This window comes from Drosophila serrata, unplaced genomic scaffold, assembly GCF_035046125.1.
Source record: "Drosophila serrata isolate PLE 108 unplaced genomic scaffold, ASM3504612v1 contig_382, whole genome shotgun sequence".
In the NCBI taxonomy this organism is placed as follows: domain Eukaryota; kingdom Metazoa; phylum Arthropoda; class Insecta; order Diptera; family Drosophilidae; genus Drosophila; species Drosophila serrata.
Genome location: NW_028257280.1, coordinates 4,599,458 through 4,621,330, shown reverse-complemented (window position 1 = coordinate 4,621,330; position 21,873 = coordinate 4,599,458). Strand labels below are relative to the sequence as shown.

The 21,873-nt window shown below is 41.3% G+C and overlaps 3 protein-coding genes across 7 annotated transcripts in view; 2 read left to right on the top strand and 1 right to left on the bottom strand.

Annotated features, from left to right (window-relative positions):
* Positions 1–1,433, top strand: part of Gycbeta100B (guanylate cyclase soluble subunit beta-1-like) — a 59,118-nt gene extending 57,685 nt beyond the window's left edge. For both annotated transcript variants that reach the window (XM_020955587.2, XM_020955586.2), the window contains exon 18: positions 216–1,433. The gene's annotated coding sequence lies outside the window, so the exon portion shown is untranslated. The remainder of the gene's footprint in view (positions 1–215) is intronic.
* Positions 1,434–1,667: 234 nt separating this feature from the next.
* mesh (sushi domain containing 2 mesh) lies at positions 1,668–21,723 on the bottom strand. Of its 4 annotated transcripts, XM_020955907.2 has the most exons (16): positions 21,640–21,723; positions 20,793–21,293; positions 16,989–17,224; positions 16,711–16,898; positions 10,088–10,265; positions 9,839–9,976; positions 8,971–9,139; positions 8,312–8,906; positions 6,765–6,887; positions 6,426–6,584; positions 5,622–6,366; positions 5,138–5,556; positions 4,854–5,041; positions 4,287–4,526; positions 4,167–4,217; positions 3,276–4,091 (listed from the first exon to the last, which is right to left on the bottom strand). In XM_020955907.2, exons 2-16 carry the CDS (start codon positions 21,232–21,234, stop codon positions 3,622–3,624), a joined length of 4,341 nt encoding a protein of 1,446 aa, XP_020811566.2. In that variant the 5' UTR covers positions 21,235–21,293; positions 21,640–21,723; the 3' UTR covers positions 3,276–3,621. The 4 variants fall into 4 exon arrangements, with proteins under 4 accessions (XP_086696704.1, XP_020811566.2, XP_020811564.2 ...); XM_020955905.2 differs by having other exon boundaries at positions 4,167–4,526; XM_086840578.1 differs by lacking the exons at positions 3,276–4,091; positions 4,167–4,217; positions 4,287–4,526 and adding an exon at positions 1,668–1,974.
* Positions 18,879–19,961, top strand: bnk (bottleneck). Its single transcript, XM_020955908.2, has one exon. The coding sequence runs from the start codon at positions 18,879–18,881 to the stop codon at positions 19,836–19,838; it is 960 nt and encodes a 319-aa protein (XP_020811567.2). The 3' UTR covers positions 19,839–19,961.
* Positions 21,724–21,873: the final 150 nt, after the last annotated feature.

Genomic DNA, 21,873 nt, shown 5'->3' with positions numbered 1-21,873 from the left:
TATGAACTATAGACAAAAGACAATACCTTTATGTACGTTATAACTAAATAGGTTATTAAATTACCCAGTTTTCCGAATATATTTTTTGTTCCTGTGTAGAGAATAAACTCATTTAATATTGGGTCAGTTCGTGACCGACATAAGAGTATTTATATTTCCCATTTTGCGTTCATGCATTCCCACTAAAATCACTCTAAATTGTTTTCTCGTTACAGCCGGTGGATTATCCTGTAAAAATGTTAAAACTATCTAAGTGTGTTTGCGATATCCTTGTAGATGTGTGTGCGTACTATTGTGTAAAGGATGTGCGTGTAATTTGTTAATATGTATTTATTATGATCCTACTTTGTGATGGTTTCTTAGGCTGAACTTATTCATGTAACTAAATCTAATCGAGGGTGACAAAGACACACTCGAACTGTATAAAAAATCGACGAGCAAAACAATGTAAGGCAAATATTCTAACTAAACCACTCTCAACTTTTGGGACAACTTAATTAAGCTGTAAACGTAAATTAGCATAACCACAAGGCACCAAAGGATAAACAAAACAAAAAAAAAGAAACATAAACAAAAATATATAAAGTATACATCTAGATGTAATTGGGTTCGTCAACTTCTATACAGGGCAATCGACCAGTAAATAAACCAATGAACAAAAATTGTTAGCAAACCCAAAACTGCACCAAAAGTAAACCCTATATACAAATGTACAACCGAAAAACACACAACCAAAATACAAGTATTTACAAGGATAATATGTATGTTCTACAGTCCAAGGCATCCAGAAAATAGTACTATAGGCTAAGTAATCGTATATATATGCATATATAACATATATTGAAGAACTCTCCAGGCATCTCGGATAATCCAAAGATCGTTCAAGTTTCCATTAATTTATGGCATCGTTATGAAGGACAAATCTCTACTTTACTCTAACTGAAAATAGCTTTATAGTTCTTAAGCCATCACGTCGGAGGTCTCTCTTCGAAATCATGGACTTTGGTTAAGTACATACCTATCGATATATATATATATAAAAATGTAGATATATCCATAGCAATATCAATGTGCACAGATGCAAATACTCTATAAAAAAAAGTAATTAAAATGAACTAATTAACTGTATCCAACTGTTCAGCTGAATGTTCTTCTAAGGCGAGCGTAGCTTAAGATTCGATTTGTTTTCCGTTGGTCTAAAAAGAGGTGTTGAGTGTTAAATCTAAGTTAATTACTTGTACTGTAAGACGTGTTAAGTGCTAAGCTAACTAGGCCCACTATCTGCCCCTCCTGTCTGTCTTCATCTGTACACGAAATTGAGTATATAAATGTTAAATATGTTAAAGTGAATCAATATGTAACTGTAACCCAAGAGTAAAATGCAAGATAAACATACGCAGAAGCAAATAAAAATATTTCATTGAACCCTGAAATGTTGATGGTGTGTTTTTTTTTATGCAAGGCATTATAGTTTTAATCAGAATACTATGATTAACTAAATATTTTGTATTATTTTTTATACATACCAGTAAAGCATACAATTCTTAAACAGCTTTTTCATAAATAAAGCCTGCAAATCAGAAATATTGTCATAAATAAATTAAATTTCTTTTTGTTATTATTTTCTTTTTATTTTGTGGCAAATAAATAAAGTTTGATGCGTGTCGTTTCTTTGAAAATGAAATTCTGTAATTACGTTTGAGGCTGTAAATCCGCGTCCTGCAATTTCTTATTCAGCCCACGATCGCACGTCTGCGTCAGCTCATCAATGTGCTAATCAAATTACATGTTGTTTCGACTTCTGCCACTTGGATTTGGGCAACAAAGCCTGGGCAGCCTCCTCCTCCTCCCGTGCGATTCGTTCGCGAATCCAATAACTCGCTCCACAAACCAGGAGCAGCAAGCTGGGAATCAGGATGAGCAGAACCAGGCCCAGAGAGATGCTTGCAACTCGGGCCGATTGCTCCTCGTGTCCTGCAAAAGTTTTTTAATAGGAAATATATAATTTTACATGAAGGAACCGCTTTAAATACATATTGAACTTTTTTAAAATGTTACACTTTTATTCTTATTTTAATAAAGTAACTTTTTTCAACACAAGTTCAATTATTTAGCTTCATTCGAATATATACGAAGAAAGAAAAAAATGTAACCACTATTTTATTGTCTCTCCTTTCAGGTCAAGTTTTCAGGTGTATTTTTAGCTTTGTAGCTTCTGGGTAAAATTCTGTTACCTCTGCTGTTCATAAATTAAGCCACCAACTAGGCCATCCATCTAGCCATCCGGCAGTCCACGTCCACTCCTCCCACCTTAACCCCTCAAGGCTCAAAACTACATAGTCGCCTGGTTTTCGAGCTCGTTTCGTCCTGCCATTGTTGTTTGGTTCTATTCCCGGATAGACAAACGCTGCATACTGGCACATTGATGGAAAGGACGAAGGATTCAGCAGTGGCATCAGCAACAGCAACAGCGGACAAGCGGACATAAGTAACGGCAACTTGTCCATCAATTTGCTCAAGATTGATTGACATTGGCGTAATGCACACAATACATTTCTTCCCCCATGGGTGGGCGTAGGTGGAGTGAATGGGCGTGGCAGTGGTAACAGTGGCAGCAGCAGCAGCAGAAAAACAACAATGAGACACTGCTTAAAAAAAAGAATCAACCGAGTGACAGTCGAAGATTAATGTCTCTGGCTTCGGTCTTATTGCTTCGTTATAAATTTCATGTAATTCGTGTTTGCACTGCCATTGCATTGAGGAGAATACACTGAACAACAATATGGGGATAGTAGGTGGATTAAAAATGTAATTTAAAATATAAAAAGTAAATTATAACAGCTTTTTAGCGTATAAAAACAATGTCTAATTAATTTTATATTCAAATCAAGTATAAATTAAACCTCCCATTTTGTGCTCTGTGTGTAGTGTTTTATATTTATATTATTCTGAGTTCAATTTCATTAAAAATCTCTTCTTGACAAAATGTCTGACATGCAGTTATTTATCTTGCAAATTTGTACTTTTTCCTCTACTCTGTTTTTTTAATTGTGAGCTTAAAGCTATTTGTAGTGATTATTTTGTCTTCAATTAATATGTTGTCTAGTGTAATTACCACAGCTTTTACTACAAATTATTACAGAAAATTGACTGACATTGCAAACTAAGTAAACCCTGCGAAGTGTCAACTTTCATGTAACAATTGGCATTATCAACTCCGCCTGCAAGGAAAACAAGAATCAGGATCATTATTAAATACGAGAATTGTTAATGTGTAAAGTACTATAAACAAGTGTGTTGGTGTTTTATTCAATACAAAACGATGATGATTTACCTGGGCCGAATTAAATACAGATAGATGACTTAACGATTGGTTTATGCTTAATTATTGCGATTGTGATAAACAGCTGGGACTATTTTATATGGGTTTTAGGGCAGAGCTGCAGAGGGAAAGCACCTTGACTTTCACAAGTCGCTGGCAGCCCTACTTAATGGGGGTCATGGCGTACAGGTAAAGAGGCAAAGGCAAAGTTTCTTAAATCTAGTTATTAATTGGGTGGCTTTTAGTATTTGAACTTTGCAGCTAGGGGCAGGTGGGCGATGTTCTTCGGATGAGACCTCCTAGACCTCCGTGGACTTCTGCACCGAGGGAGTGGGCGAGGTGGCCAGCGGTGGGGATGGCAGGCCGCTGTCCTGGGTCAGCGGCGTCGGTGCTGTTCTCAGGGGCACTCCCTGGGGAGTTCCGCTGAAGTACTGCGTATTGCTGGGAAGGACTGGCACTCCTCCGAAGCGATTCTGGACCGCTGCCTGCTGCTGCGGGGTATAGTTGATGGAACTGGCCCCGCTGGTGCGACTGTCTAGGCCGCTGAAGGTCGGGCTGTACTGCTGACGATGCAGCTGATCGGCCTCCTCCGGCGACAGTGGTTGATGGTAGCCCGCCGGGTGGATGGTGCCACCATGGACATCGGCCTCATCGAAGTCATCGTCCTCATCCGGATGGTGGTTCGGATCATCGTGCTCTCCTTGCTGATCCAGCTCCGTGCCAGAGGGAGAGCGCAGGGAACGGCGACCCGACTGCTTCGGCTTCTCACCTGTTACGTGGGTTACGTTCGGATTAATGTAGGAAATGTCCTTGGCCAGCTTGGAGCTGTTTCTATTCTCACTACCTTCCGAGGAGGTCACGTCCTCATCGTTCTCATCCAGATCCCATTTCTTAGCTGGAAAATCAATTTGCGGTTTGCCTGGTAATGGTTCGTTCGTGCGATATACTTTGTCGTAGGACCTACTTTTCTTCAGCGTACTCGCATCCGTATCGCTATCATCGTCATAGTTCAGCGTCCGCAAATTCCTTGCGGAGCTGGCTCTCGACCTGGGCAGCATCGGCATCTGCCACTGCGGATCCTCCTTCAGCTGCTTCTGGCGGTAGCGGTATACGCCGCAGACGATGCACAGCATCAGGGGGCAGATCACCAGGAAGATAATGCCAATTGCAATGAAAGCGACGCGACGCGTGTAGTACACCTCACCTGCACGGGGAAAGCGGAAGCGTAAGGTCAGCAAAGGGTCAGAGGACAGAATTGGTATCGATATTAAGGGTTAGTTATAAAATAATCTACTTACTGACTGTATTTTTAAACTTTGAACAAAATTTATATTTTATTTATCATAGGAAATTTAAAGATTATTAATGGCATTCCTAAACGCTTTGTAAGTATAATTTTGGTAACATTTATATGACGTTTTAAACCAATAACTTCCTTAATTCAGTCAGTCAGTATGATTTGAAACAAGTAATTAACAATTAAGAAATGGTCTCTCTTTAAAATGAATATTATTAATTTATAAGTACTTACGCAGACATTCGGTATAACCGTATTCGGGAACGTTCCAAAGACCATTGGCCAAACACTCTCTCCTTTGATCTCCTACCAGAATAAAGCCTTCATTGCACTCAAAGGACACCTTGGCTCCTGGCATGAAATCAAAGCTGAGCTTGCGACCAAATCGAGGGGTTTGCAGCACACCACAGGATATAACAGGTCTAAGGAGGGAAAATATTAAAGATTAGTATTGGGTTTCTCAAAAAATAGTGTTTAAGAAACATAGCATAAAATTCTATTTAGATCTAATAACTTACTTCGAATTCTCCGACTGCATATTGACTATAGTGTCATAGTAGTTCTTTGTGAAATGCGCCAAATCTCGATTGAGGGTCATCGCATAATCATACTGGCACTGCATGCACTCTCCACACAGCTCCTCGGCCCTCTCTAGATCATAAGTACGATTGGCAGGCAGGAAGTCGGCAGGATCCAGGACATAGTTCGGCAGGAAGGTGGCGTTTGCATAGTAGCTGGACATCCTTCCAAATTCGCGGGTGAAGAGAGCAGCTCCAACGCCAGGAACCTCGCGATCCGTGAGCATCCATTTGATGCCAAAGTTGGTGTGGATGCTGCGAAGGTCGTTCAGGTTCAGAGTAGCCACCTGGCCATTGGGTAGCATAAAGTCATCCAGCTTGTTAAAGCTCCAATTGCCAAAGAGTCCAGCTGTTTTGTTCTGGAGTAAAATAGGAAAAACATATTTAAAAACAATGTTATATCTTATAGTAGACAAAGACTCACTATAAACTTCCAGGGCAGGAAAACTCGACCAGTCATAAAGCCCTCGTTCTCAACCACCTCCACGCCAATGCCCGCATCGAACTGCACCACCACCTGGGACTGATTGAGCAGGTAGGTAGGAGTGTATACGGTGACTCCGTCAAAGTGCTGGAACTTCAAGCTCTCACGATCGAAGTACACCCGACGACCATCGGCCAGGACATCCAGGCGATAACGCCAACGGGCATGCAAAGGACGCAGACGCACCTCAATCGTGGTGGTTGTATTGCCTCGCATAGCCATCGCAGTCAACTGTGTGGCCTTCACCTCGCCATAATAATTATTGGGCAGCTGCTGGAATCGTCCTTGAATCTCGAACCTGTTGCTCTCATCCACACTGCGAGCCAAAACAAACTCTCCCAATCCGTTGAAGGTGTACGCCTGTCCATCAAAGGTCACAAAGTGAGGATCTCCAAAGACGCCGGCAATTCCAGGCGCCTGATAGGCCACACAATCCTGCGAAGGACGACGCTCGAAGCGATAGGTTTCACAGCCAACTGCCTGTTCCTCTTGCCAATAGCAGCAGGAATAGAAGGGACGCATGTCATGGAACCACATAGACAGGGAAGGCACCTTGCTGGCCTCGTTCCAGGGCATCTTGCCCAGGTTGTGAACGCGACGAGGACGAGAGCCCCACATCTGGTCATAGGTCAGCATCAAGAAGCCATAACGATCGTAGCAGCACTGCTGCTCAGCTCCTTGGGCACTATTCGATATTAAAGTATTTAAAATAGAATCAAGAATTACTTATTCCTAGATACTTACACTGGCGTTCCACTGACCACACAATGGATGGCTCCGCGATGCCGCAGGCAGCTGGGATTCGAGTCCTTGTCGCACTCACGATCCGGCCGGAAGCGTCCTTTGTCCAGGACCGCCTGGTCAAGGGTGCAGGGACACAGGGGCAAATCGGCGGCAAAGTTCCTGCAAAGCGAAGCGGCACAATGATTTTTAGTCTAGGGAAAGTCCCTTTATTGTAATCCTGCGCTAATTAGAAGGCAGGGTCCAGGCGATATGGCCGAGTTCGCGTCCAATTTCCCCCCTTCGCGTTGGGTTGCTTTTAATTAGCGCGGCAAATGCAAATGCATATTTGTTGAGTCTTACCTGAGGAATCGGTCGCTGCGAATCCAATTATCGCAGAGAGCTCGCGGCCAGCGCTTTCCGTGCTGTCGCTCCCACTGGGGTGCCATATACCAGCCCAATGGTATGGGGCGGGACCACAGGATTCTGCGAGGGAAATTGAAAACGAAAATGGTGAAAATGCATTGTGAAACTGTGAGCCAAAGATTCATTTCCATGGCTGACATTAATCATACGCCCCGTCAGCCATTCGTACAGGTGGCACAATGACAGCTAATAAACAAGGACCAAGGACTCCGCTTTTGACGAGCAACACGAATTCACCATTAGGCGACGCCTAGTTAGCCCCGCTCACTGCTGCCATGGTGATATTTTTCATTAAGTTTTCACAATTACCCGGCCATCAAATGGAAATTAAATGTTGAAACAATGCTAACAATTTATTCCAGAACCCACCCACGGCCACTTTGGACCCGGCTAACGACACCCAAAGGTGCCATAAACCAAAAAAAAGAGAGAAGAAATGGTTTTATATTGCGTCTTCAGGGAAACACTAAGAGAAATCAGGGGAATGGTTTATGGTCCATAATCAGACAATCATCTATCACTTAAATTTATGAAATATTTATATGCAAAGAAATTAAGTTGATGGAATTTTAACAAATGATACCTTTATATAAAGGTTTTCTTTAATTTTAGTTCTATATTCAATCAATTTATTCAATCTCTGTGCAAGCCTAATGTTCCGAATGAACAGCACTCAAATTTCAAGCCCAGATACAGCTTGTATATTGGAACAACAAATTTTTTATGGGTCGGAAGATGATTCGGGTTTAAGTGCTAAATAATTGCAGGATGTGAACGTGAAAGGCTTAAATGCGAAAGCTGGCGGACAAAAATGCTGGCGATTACCACTGGCCGAGGCCATTAAAAACACATTTCCATTATTGATTAGCTCCGAGAATGTCTCGCAATTACAGGCTGTCATAATAAGCAATCTTCGTTCCAGCCAGAGCAAATTGATTGAAGCTTGAGTGGATGACGATGGTGATGATGATGTTGTTGTTGGAAATGATGGTGGAATCTGGTGGCACAACCAAAGTGCATTTCAGCCCAGTCTCATTGTCATTGAAATTGCCCCGACAAATTGAATAAAAACATGGGATAGACCATACGTCCATCGGAGCGGCAGGCACTCGACACTGAGCTGACACATTGAGACAACCAAGAACCAATTAAAACATAATAACAATGGAATCTGGAAGGGATTGAGGGAAGTGCAATTTAAACCAACTGACTGAATAAATTATTTCCCATTAAGTTGGCTATATAAAGTTGAAGGAAAAACTAGTAGGAAGTTGGTTGTAATTAGAGTGAGTACTTTTCTAAGATTTTTTTAAATTCACACCGCAATTTAAAACCATTTCTTTTATTTGTAATAAATGAAAGCAGTAGGAGAAAGTTATGTAAACATAAAACCCACGTTAGCTTCCACCTAAAATATTTCTCCTCCCTTATAATTACTAAATTCTTAGCTTAAAATTAGTTCATTTATTTAGCTTTCTACTCACGGACTAATGGAGAGGCCGGAATACTGCTCGGGCTGGGTGAGATTGATCTGAAGGAAGCCAAACTGCATGTCCCGGTTGATGTTGTTGCGGTTCAAATAATTCGAGGGTGTGATCACATAACTGCCAGTATTGGAATAGCTAGCCTCGATCACATCAATGTACTCCAGCTGAGGTTCGATCTTGGTCTCACGGTAACCCCACAGCGAGATCATCACATTGGCATTCAGGTTGGAGGTCATGTTGTAGCGATCCCACGTGATGCGGATCTCGGCGGGATTCTTCTTGTGCACATCATCGGTGGCGAAGAAGATCTTCTCGGTGGCAGCGGCCGGAGTCTCCACAAAGTACTTGCCGCGCCACTTGAAACGCTGCGTGCCCACAGAGATCTGGAAACGGATATAGCCCTCGGCCTTGAGGTATGGTTGCACGCAGATAACACGATTCCTATCCACATAGGTACCCAACACAGATTCCGTATCGAAATGGCAAGTCACCCGGATGTTTGGATCGAAGCACGGTCCGGTGATATTTACCACCTGACCACCCAACATGTTGCCGGATTCGGGGGCAAAAGTCAATGGCAGCAAAGCAGCATCTAATTAAATATAAATTATAATTAGTTACGGTATCCGAATGGAAAGGATCCCTGTTGAACCTACCAATATCCTTGTTGCAGGAACCAATTAGAATCTGCTCGTCCACGCGGAATATATGACGTCCCGGGAATCCGTTGGCCCATCCTCTAATGGCCAAGTCCCTAATCACCATGTTCTGGCTGTATGGCTTGTACTCGTAGGCCTGAGTGCCGTTTCCTGCATTGAAACCGACCTGAAAACGGGGGTAAAGTTCACTCATCAGTAAATGGAAATATTATGTGCAGAGGGTGGTCTTGGCCCATTGCAATTAAATGCACATGCATGCGGATCTCTCACACATTTAATTAACTGTTCACAAAGTTGGCCATTAGTGTGTTTCGGGGCTTAGGCAAAGTTTAAATTGTGCGTTTAATTACTGCAAGTGCCTGCAGGCTGAAGAGGACTCGACTCGCAAAATGGTTTAGCAAACATAAAATAATTAGAGTAAACGATAATTGTAATTATTACAAGTGGTGCTTGAATAGATATCTTAAGAAATTTAAAGGTAAATATTACTTGTGAAACTTGAAACTAATTAAGAACTTTGGTTACATAATTATCTATATGTAAAGTATGAATATTTATTAAATACTTCAAAAACTTAATAATTATATTCAAGCTTTAAAATGGGTCACACTCCTATTTTCTTTAGAAATTCCTTTTTACAAACTCTCAGCCACAAAAACTTCACTTTCTCGTTACAAATTCTTTTTGATTGCCCTACGAATCACCTAAGCAAACAGAACAGAACATCCTGGGGAAACTACAACCCTTCCCTCACAATCAGTTAGGAAAAAGTTTCCTTCGAAGTCAACTGTTTAATTGAGTGCCAACCGACAGAATGGAAATAAACAAAAAAACTAGAAGTAGAGGATGTTCAAGGACCACTTACAAATGCAGGAACACCGCCAGCTCCCTGGGTTGTATCTCCTCCAGCCTCGGTATGGGAAAGCCAGTTGAGGATGGCATAGTTGAAGATAATGTAGGTGTAGACTTCATCGGTGGCCAGGACCATTTGGAAGGTGTTTGTCTATGGGATAGTAATTTTAAATTTAATATTGAACTTATATTTGTTATTGATAAAATAAGATTGCTGTTTAATTCGGCAATAAATCAAATTCGGCAATAAATCTTAGCTCACCGTGAAGAGGGAGTTATCGATGCCACCGGCAAAGGACACGTTCTTCCAGGTGGCGATCACCACATGCTTGGGAATGAAGGTATCGGCGCCAACGACGCCCTGTCGGATATCCCACATGGTGCGCTCACGCACCTCCACACCGAAGCGGTCCGTGCGACCCATCAGATCACGTTCCACGCTGCAAGTAGGAATGGTTTCTGCGTCAGTTTCCGGCTCATGTGCGATGGGAAATTAAGGAGCAAGGAGCCAGGAGTATATGCAAAACGAAATTCGGTTGGCGTCTGGCTGGATGATAAATGGATTCGATGTTCGGCATATAAATCAGAACGCAGGCGGGGGGGACAGAGATACTGATTTTTGCTCCTCCTCATTACGTTCTCGGCTAAGGCATATTTTCATAAACATTTTATTTATTTTACGCTCTCGTGAGCACTTTCAAGTGTGTTTCTCAGGGGCCAATGTTGGGGGATGGGTGGGTATGGGAATCCGTATCGACGGCCGACACATTGGCGACGCCACTGCGGCAACGTGGCGTATGATTTATATGCTTTAATTATTCATTACGCATACGCCGCGAGCACCCCATACAGCCGCCGGCTGAAGCACTTCAAACTGTTCCCATTCTCGCGCTCATAAATTGCTTTAAGCCAGTTTGGGTTAAATTACAACCGAGCTCAATGGAATATGCTTAGACAAAAGCCATTCTCCCTGCCAGACAAATAAATCTTAAGCCGATTTACCAAAGGGCGAAATTTTTTTATTATCCTGCAGCAGCCTTTTGATTTGAAGTTGGCCACATCGATCCAACTTAACCGAGTTTTCATTGCCGGACAATTGCATTGGAATTGCTCCGACCTAACCGAGAGGTGGACAATTGAGGAGGGGATTGGCAAAGCTTCTCTGGCCGACATAAGAGGCTTAGCAAATGAAGCGTCCGGCTCAATATAAACATGTTCATGTGCGTGTCGAAGAAGCGAACTAAAAACTCACTATCCCACCTAATGGGGAGGCATTTCCATAGAATTCGAAATGGAAATAAATAATGGATATATTCAAATTGAATTTTAAATGAAAAAAGAGTAAAGGATTTTTGCCAAATTTAGTTGAATATAAAACATTGCTGTTCGGTTTATTTTGATTATTTTATGACAGGTGTTTTCATGTCAAAAATGTATTGATAAAATTAACAATGAACAGGCAATCAGTATTATATTGTAGCTCAGATCTAAACGGTTTTATTGAATTCAGTAAACTTATGCTCATTAATAAAAAAAACCTTAGAAAGTGAAATGTAGGTTTACTACAATTTAAGGAATTTATGTACTTACTTAAAAGGTGTTATTACCGAATTACAATGAAGAGAATCACTTTAAACTTGTTGAATTGCTTGCTCGCTTTACTAAACTAAAACTGTTTACCACTAATTTAATCCTATTACAATTCAGCTAAATTAATTCTAATATTTCTAGTATAATTCAATATTTTCCCGTACCTTTACTACGTTCAATAAATTATTGAATAAAAGCCCTTACTATAGAGTATTCCCTTGGGTAAACTAATTCCCAGGCGCCAGGACATTCATTTGGAACTATAACAATTGAAATCGAAAAACTCGTTATGCTCCTACAGAATGTCTGTGTTTCTGGCAAACAAAGATGAATGTGTACCATTTTCTATTTGCATTTGACCGGTAACATTTTATTGATTTTCCTTTGGCATTTGTTCGTGCATTCACACCCACACCCACACCGACACCCATCACACCCCCACCCACACACTCACATAGATGAAAATGCAAACAAATATGAGCAGCAAAGGCAGTGAAGTGGAGGCCATTTACCCCTCCATCCAACTATACACATATTTATTAACACTTGAACAATTCCATAATAAATACTCATAATGCAGCCATAATGATCCGACACATACCCGTGTGTACATGCATTAAATTTTCAATATTTGAGGGTCTCATAAATTATAACTGGCAGCAGCTGGCAATGGAAATAAATTACAAAATTACACTTTCCTTCCTGGCAGAGCAGGCTTAAAAAAACAAAAAAAAAATAAAAGAAGAAAAGCAAAAAACGTTTGCTGAAAATGTGCAAAAACCGCATGCCAGGGCCAAAAGAAGAAGATAACCGCACACACAGTCCCACACTGGCATAGTTTATCATCTGCTTTGCTCTGTGCAAAAAAAAGAACTTTAAAAGTCTGCAATTGACATTCGGTCTACAAAAAATAAAAAAAGAAATGAAAATTGTCACTCAGCCTAGAAATGCGCGCGCAGCAGCCAAAAACAGCCACAGACTCGGCAACTTTTACGTGTAAGTAAGCCAAAAAGCCACACACATTTATACAGGCACTGCGAGAAAATTCTTAAATAAATAAAATATTTATTTCAGGGTAATTTAGACAATTTTAAAAAATATTTTGATGAAATCGGTTGGTTTCTACATTAACTATTTTTATTCTTTATAAATAATAGTTCTTCTTGCTAACAATATTAATTCCCTTACTTGAATCCAGTATTCAGTAAAGAGTTTTCCACTAAAAGTAAAGTCTTATCCCTCTACCCTTACAGGGTATTATTATTAAAGTCAGAAGCTTAAAACACAGTGAATGAGTCATTTCCGACCCTATAAATTATATATATTATTGATCAGCATCAATAGCTGAATCGATCTAGCCCTTTCCAAGCTAAATTAATTTTGTTCAAAAATTTGAAAATTTTATAAGGCGTTACATCGTGAAAATTGTCAAAAAATGTACAAAATAATAAAAACTAGCATAAGAAAGCTTCCCGAAGTGAAATTAATGCATTTTTGGCTTAGTTATGAGATTTTTAGCTTTGAATTATTGAAAAACTTATAATATATAAAAATATCAATAAATATCAATTCAGAGAATGTGAATATTTTAAGCTTATGTTATACTCAATCCTATAAAAACTCCTTAGTTTTACTACTTATTTTCCCTCTGTGCAGCCATAGAAAGAGTCACGAAAAAAAAGTAATAGAAACTCGGAGGCTCACATATTTATATACGTAACCAAGTCGAGCTCCCATTTTTGCCTCCGCCTCCATGTTAACCCCCCAAAGACCCGACGCTTTCCACTTCTTGAACTGCGCCATTATGTACTTTATTGCATACATTCGGGCGCTGCCACAGTTTTGTCTGCATTTGTAGGTTAAAATGCCTTTTCGCCGCTTTTGCATGGAAGGCTTCGACCCGCGACCCGCTCCCTTCCTTATCCTTTCCTTATCCTCCTTTTCAGCCATGTCTCCGTCTCCGTCTTAGTCTTGGCCGTGTGGCCCAATTCCATCTCGGGTGTAAATGAAAGTGAAACAATGGCTGTACTTAAAGAAAATGGCGAAAATTGCATGTAAGCTGCAGAGCCATCGCGCGGAAAGCGTTCTCTTTCTGCCTCGCAAGCAAAATGCAAACCGAGACTTGCAAATGGCCCCGCCAAGGACAAAGGACGAAAGGGGGGTGCGCAGGTTCTTGTTATGATTGGCAAAAGGGAATAATGAAGCGGCATTATTATGGCGCCACGGTTATAAAGAATAAAGACTGTTTGTTGTTGGCAAAAGAAACTTTTCGGTTAACTAAAAGGAACACTTTTCACTGCTAAGCTTCTGTTCTTAAAGTTTATGTGAATGAGGAAAAGTGCTGGAAAATATTACAGTTAAAGATAAAAGCAATATGTGATTTTAGTTTGTAGGTCTTTAATACATTTTAAAATGTTTTAATCTGCCTTCCATCTCATTGTTTTAAGTTTATTAACATTATCACTTCAATTTTTACAGTATAACAAAGCTCTCTTAATTTTTTAATTAAGCTATAAACTATATTATCTTGAAGCAAAACAATTTTTTCAGAACAGAGTATAATTAAATAACCGCCCAAACTGGGGAATTCTCCCCGCCTTTTAATCAACAATTCCCTTTGACACCTTTGACCCATTGTTTGCTCCTGCCAAAAATGTTTTAATTGCGCAAAGGTTGGCCGGCAATTACGATTCCGTTTCTTGCCGACCCTTGGCAAACAAACAATTAAAAGCGCAACGCACATTTACACCAAACGGAAATCATACAACCCACACACATTGCTGACAAAGTTTGAAGCGTTTAACACATGTCAGGAAATGAAAAGAAAGAAAAAACACATAACCCAAAACACCCTGGGAAAAAACCTGAACAAACGACACCCCACTTGGCATTAAGTTTTTATTCGCTAAACGTTTGCGTGTGTAATTAAACGTACGCTCATAATGAATTTAATGCTCAAATTGGACGGCGGACAACGTGGCGTATGCGCGACGCCCAGCACTTTGAGCTAATCCAACGCTGAACACTAACTGTGAGCGTGTAATTAAATTGATGCGAAATAATTATAAGCAGAAGTTGTCGATTGAGGGGAGAGGTGTGTGTAAGAGGGGAAAGTTGGGAAGGGTGTTTTTTCCCGGGAGAAGGGTGGGCAGCAATTTTACATTGCTCGCATTTCACAGTTCTCTTGCTCTGCCTGGCTTCTTTATCTTTTGCACCATGCAAAGTTATTTAAATTAAATTCCAGTCACAGCTCCACTCACTGTCCACACTCCAGCACAGCCACACGCAGGTGCAGTGAGAGAAAATAATTATATCAATTTTATGTGCAAGATAAAATTATAAAGAAAAATATAGAAAGACCTTTTCGTCAAGCTATAAACAGACTTAAGAATTTGTAAATTAATAATATACTTGTTGATGTTTAAACTTTTATTAATTCTCGTAAAAAAATATATTTAAATATAGATCTCTGAAACTTTCTTTCAGTGTTCTCATCAAAGTTTGGCTGAGCATTTTCCCTTGATAGCGCTATGCCCGAGTCAAAGACAATTAAATGTCACTGGTTGACCGTGGACTCTAAGGGGGTTTTTTTGCCATTGAACGAGTTATGCGGAGCAAGTTTGACATATTGTCGGTCTGTGTTAAAAACTATAAAACTATAAAAATTGCATAGAAGAGTACACGCTTTTTTCCTGCTCCTTGTGCAGTTCGCAGGATGTTAATTGCTCCGTTGTGGCAATTTATCAGCCAGGCCAACGCAAAGTGTTGACAACAATCTACATCCTCTGAAAAGAACAGTGAAAGAGAGCAAAAACTGAATAGCAAAACATTTATCTCCCAATGCTTTAAAACATTCATAAAGCTGTCAAATTGATTAAACCATTCAAAACCTTTTTTCTTCAGCTTTTATATTTGAATTCCAGAACAAGCATACACATCCCTCAACAGACTTGTCATTCTGTGTCATTTTGCAGAAATTTATGCTCTGTCTTTCAGTTTTTTCTTTCACATTTCCCTGAAAGTCATGAAATTTGAGGCTACTGAAAGCATGTAGCTATAATTTATGCTCCAAATAGCGAAATCCGCCACAAAACTAAGGGTTAACCACTAGCCAGCCAGTGATTTAAGATGGAACTTTCTGGCTTTAACTAATTAATGCATTTTTGAGTGGCTGGCTTTTTTTGTTTCCCGGGATTACAGAATTTGTAAAGGCTTTATTTTTTGATGCTACCGCTCTTGCCGTTGGCAACCCACATAAATAGCCCACAAATAACTTTTAACCCCCTGCTGGCATTCATTTGCATAATTAGCCATGGAAAGCCCGCAAAAAACAGCAATAGGAAACATAAAAAAAAAGAAAACTCATGCTTGTATAAATTTAAACATTGTCCTCGGAAAGTGCAGGGCCAACTGAATATAATTAGAGACAAATTGGATCACAGAGAGCTTTGCATTCTTCTCCAACTGCATCAGTATGGAAATTCCTTTACAGGATTCACCGGTTGAACGGCATTTTATGATATTTTCCTTGCAATGAGTCCTGAACAATGCAGCAGGACTATTGGACCATCAAATTTGCAATGAATGCACGCATCGACATAAACATAATGGAGAAGGAAATCCACTGGCAGCAGATAGTGCCACAGTTGCCGAAGGACATTATGGAGCAACAGAAAACAGGTAACCGCCATGCACATAATGCAAAAATACGGGGGCCATAAATGACAGTAACGAGCACCGAAACAATATCCATGACAAACAATGCTGAAGGTTTAAATATTCTACCAGTGAATATTTCTATACTCTTATAAATATATTATATTCTCTTCTATAAATGAACTGAAAACAAAACTCTTGACAAGCGAGTAAACTGAATAACTTTTAAGCTAAGTAAACATTCTTTCAACAAAATATATCGCTTTAAAGTAAAACAAGTGGTTTTGCCGAATTCTCTGCTTAATAAATCATACCCTTTAGAAACCCATATGCATAAATGCAGCCTGAAAATGGAGCAACCGGAAATGAAGAGTGGAGTGTATACATAACACACACTCATGCCAGCAGCTAACTGGCTATTTTGTGTTAGTTTTCAGTCGCACGTAGAACGAATATATAAACGTATAAATACTTTCTCCCTGGCGCGTGCTCGGTGCTGATTTTGAATATGCAAATGCCACGAGAAACAAGGCAAATAAATATGGTTAGCAAATAAATGCAAACGGGGGCAGTGGAATGGCGAATGGTTAGATAGAGATGTCATGAATGCCATGATTCAGGGATGTATGTTAGACTCACCGGAAGTAGACGCCGGGCGTGCGCTGGTCAATATCGGAGGGATATATGCGGCCAACACGGCACTTGCTGAAGAAGATGCCCATGAAGGAGGGATCCCGCTTGGCAGGCCAGTCCTTGATCGGGAAAACCAGAGGATATGTGAGATACTCTGGAGGATCCGAGAACTCCAAGTAGCCGTTGAGGGAGAGCTGTTGAAAAGGTGGAGGAATATATGTAGGATATCCTTATAGCTTAAAACTTATACTTAATACCATTCTATTAAATTATTAAAAACTTACCCTCGTGTAGTTGAAGCGGAATCCATAGAATGGCAGCTGGAAGTTAAGATTCTTGTGGAGCTGTGTCATCGAGGCATGAATGTCGAACTGGTAGTCAGCGCGTCCTCCGAACATGTCCTTGTCGAAGTACCAGTACATAAAGGTCTGCCGGAGCTCAGCTAGACGGGCAGCGGTAATGGTATATCCTCCGGCCGCTGTCGAAGGACTTGTGGGCGGTGCAACATTGTTATTGGGATCTACGGAAGAAAGAGGAGCCGAAGACAAATAGCTTAGTAGGGAGAACTCTGGCCTATCATTATAATTTCACGCCTAATCCCGGAAGATTACTTTTTCAATTCCACAATATTATCCAGCCAGCACTGGCTGCCGACGGAGGCATAAAGTGAAAAGAAAACTTTGCACAGCTTCGTCGGGGGCTCTTTTGCATTTTTTGCATTTTCTGGCTGCAACTTGGCTACATCCCCTGGCCACTTCCACGTTCCGGGCACTTGGCCATTAAAGGTCACAGTTAATATTCATTTCTGTCCTGCCTTTCTTGCTCTCCTTCCCGCTCTTCTAATTTCTTTTCACCGCTGCTGGTGCTCCTGCTCCTGCTGCTGGCCTTTTAAAGCAATTTAAGCTGATTAAGTGCAAAGCTGACGGTTCCCATTGGACACTGCTCCTGTAACACGAGCCCGGACAGTGGCAATGGCAGTGGATCCGCTTAAGGATATTGCTTCTGACGCTGACCAGAAACTTAAATTGCTGGCGAAGTTTTTGTGGAGGTGTTCTATGCAAGGATTTCCAAATATTTCTGACATCTCCTTGGAGAGAGGACTGAGGTTGCATCCAGAATGGTAAAGAAAATGTAAAGTAATTTCCAAGGGAAATTGTTCTGTAATGCTCTTAAAGTTTTAGTTTACAGCATAATAACAGCAAAAGACATTAGAGAAAATTATTTCGGAATATGTTTATTGAAATCTAACAACTTTTATTAAATAGATTGTTTTTATTTAATGAAATTTTGGTAAACTTCTTCGTTCATTCCGTTTAGTATTCCTTTAAACCCAATATATATGTTTCATTTTGCAGTAATTTTCTGTTATTTAAACCTTAAGCTTCACTAATAACTCCCATCCATTAATTATGATATTTAATTAAGACCCTGTGGCACCTTTTTTCTCCCTTGTGCATACTAATTTCGCCCGTCTATCGCAATTTGCATTGAATAAGTGCAATTTGCAGTTGTATCCTGCATTTATAATTTCCCCTTTTTCCACCCGTTTTCACACTTCCCTGTCTCTTTTTGCTGTCCTGTTCTGTTTTGCCAGCTGTCAATTGCCGAGTGTATAGTGAATTATTGGCCATTAATTGCATTGATTTTGATTGTAATGAGCCAGCTAATGAAACGTCAACAGAGCAGAGCGAAGAGATTGGACCATAAAACCAGATCGTTGGAATATTTCTCGAACATCCCAGAGAACATCTGTCGCGTTTTTAAGCTATTTATGAATTAATGCCCCCGAAAAGGACGAGAGTGGATCGTAAATCGTAAGCTAATCCTTTTTGTGAGTTCCTCATAAAAGTGCGCGGATTAGCACCGGAGCAGTTGCCGTCTTTTTCGTGAAAATTAGTGCGCGGAAAACACGCAAAATTCGCGTGTTCGGGTTGCGCTTCACGGGAAATCTGGCCTCTTGCCATTTTCCTTTTTTATCTTTATGACAGAGCCCCAGCTCAGGTAGTTTTCCCCGAATCCAGCCCCAGGCGAGTCAAGTTGAGCCGCAGCAGCTGTTGGGATTTAGCAGAGACTTCAGGTAGGACTTGCTGTAAGAGCAGGTAGTCCCAAGGATAGACACTATATAAGTTTACGTTTCCTGGCCACTTCATCACAGTCTGAAAACAGCATTCAACATGAGCATCAGCACGTTTAACTTCCAGTTCTACAACTACAAGCTGAATCCCGCGTCTCCTGGCTTCGGCAGTGCCATGGCTTTGGGCTCTGGCACTAGCACTGGCTCTGGCTCTGGTTCCACATCCCGCACCTCAACCTCCAACTCCTTCATCAGCGAACTGGAAATGGACATTGACGAGGACATGTCTGCGCCATCTGTCACTTCCACGCCAAAACCGCGCTTCACCAGCCAACTTTCCCTGGAGCTGACCAAAAATCAGAATGCGGAGAGCATTCCAGCACTGCGACCCAAATTGCATACAGCACAGAAGCGCTGGTCCATGGAGTTGCGGGAAAAGGTCCTGGAAATGTCCAAACGGAATAATGCTTCCGATGTGGAGCTGAACAAACCGCAGGCCACAATGCAGCAGGAGGAAGTTCAACAGCAACTGCAACTGCAACCGCAACATGAGCCCCAACACTTGCAACAGGAAACAGACGCAGCTGCTGTTGCACCCACTGTCAGCGACAAGATCAACTTCTTCAACAAGCTGACCAACACCTTTGAGTCCTCCGGCAATACCAACTCCCATCGAAATCGATTCATATCTCTGTTGCGCTCAAGTCGGCCCCAGGTGGCTGCCACCACCACCGGTAGCAATAGCTCTCTGAGCTCCATCAGCTCCCAGATGACCGCCACCCAGATGGTGCCACCACCCAAGCCCAAACGTTTGGGTGCATCTGCTCCGGTTCCCTCTCCATTTGCCACGCCCACGGGCGTGGGCAAGGGTGGCAGCCATCGCAAGTGCTCGCTGCGCCGCAAGCCATCGATGGACAAGTCACGGGCCACCATTTCGCGGCAGAACTCGAGCGCAACTGTGCGACCCCAGCATCACGCCATCATGGAGGACCTCAGTTTGGTGGTTCCTGTACGAATGCGCATCGCCGAGTACGAGCAACGCATCTCGATGAGTGCGTAAGGGATCAGGCATCAAGGACCAATGACCCCGAGGCGGTTTACAGTGCAAATTGTGCGTTCCCAAGGACAATTCGAGCGCAAATTCTAGTTCTAAGTTTAGTCTAAGCTTTTAAAGACATTTCAAATATACAATATATGAAGCAAACCTATGTTTTTTCACTGGGACAACAAATTTTGGGAACAAGAAAACTCTCTTCCATATTTATTTTTTGGGTTTTAGATAATGTTACTGTACTAATGATGACACATTTTAAGCTGTGAGTCATATTAAAAGTTGTTAGATTTTGATTGTATATAAAATCTAATCCTTAAACATATATTAGACGGCAGTTTATCAACCGATACTAAGATTTCACAACATTGACATAAGACCTACCTAAGCCCAACCCTTTTAATCGCATAACCACAGACGAACAAAGACCTCTGACTAATATAGGAAAAAATCCAATTCCCTTACCGAATAGCCAATATTTCAGTACTGAGCGAATGATAAAACGAGTTGCTTTTGCAATTGCCAACGGAGGTTGTAAACTGAATCACGCAAGTCCATGTACTCCAAATGCTCTCTTATGTCCACAGAGATATGGGATATGTACTGCTCTGTCTATATATACATACATGAACCCCATGTACCACGCACTTGTTTTGTTTGCCGACCAAAAGGTGGAGCAGAAAACAAGGGAATCGTTAGCTTTTTAATGCCTCAACCCGGGCATTATCTTATCGGAGCCAAACAGAGAGAGGGAAAACTTGGAAAAAGAGAGCTTACAACACCTGCCCGAGGTGGGTGAGTGGGTGAGCCAGCGAACAGGTTATCGAGCAAATATTGGTAACTAAACCGAGCTGAAGCCAACTGAGCTTGCTGCCCCGATAAGATAGCCCAACCAGCGGGCAACGCGGCGTATGAGTAATATTCTATGTTAACTGAATCAGCGCAGGGACACTGAATACTCACCCCAATTGTAACCACTGTTGTCCACGTCGTACAACTCGCCCAGATAGTCATTCGGCATGATGAGGGCTCCGGACATGGCCTGTGGTTTCAAACCGGCCACAGTCAGGACATCATCCGTACCCCGGCTGTCGACATGCACCACAGGTATCATCCTCTGGCCACCAACACCCACATTCTTGGCAGGCTTTTGGGTGGTGAGCACTGATGGTTTTGTGCTCGGATTCACCACCACCACCTTCTTGGGATCGGGTGTAGCCTTTGGTACATCCACAAATTCAGCCTGAGGTTTGGGTTTCGCTGGGGCCTTGGGTTGCTCCACCGGCACTGCGTTCATTATTTGATCCTCAAATTCCACTTCCTCCACGGAGAAGTTTTCGTTGGCCAGGACATAGGCCATAAAGCCACAGGCCAGCGCACAAACCAAAAATAGTTTGAAGCGCATTTTCACTCGCTTTCGTTAGCACTTATAGTAATTCGTAATTCAATTTTTTCGTTTCACTGCTAAAAGAAAAATTAAAGATATATTTTAGGAATCTTTTCACTATTTTTAAAGCAATTTTTAGGATATTTCACTTAGTTTTTCCAGCAGTTTTCACAATTTTTCACTATTACAGATGATAAGGGAGTGGCTTCTTCTGGAATCAACTATTATTTCTTGAATATCATTGAAGCATTATAATTTCATTACAAAATTGCTTTAGTTTTCACTATATTTCTTTAATTTATCCCATTTTTCCTTGGTTTTCTTCAACAATTTTCACTTGATGATATCATCAGCTCGGAGGCCATAGGCTTATCAGTCTTCTTATCACTTTGTCACCAATTTTGGAATTTATTTCCCAATTACCAGGCAGAAAAACACGTTCGTTGCAGCGAGCCGCTCAGCTAAAACTAAAACTGAACTGATCGGGGCGTTGCCAAAACTCTTTTCACCTGTCGCTGTCTAGTCGATTGTGAAACATTTCCTTATCGGCCAGATAAAGTTAACCATATCTAATCATTGAAACTCACGCACTGATAACGCATTCCTTGCGGCGTTTCCCTCGCTTTTCACTCTCTTTTTTGGTCTCTGTGCTCTAGA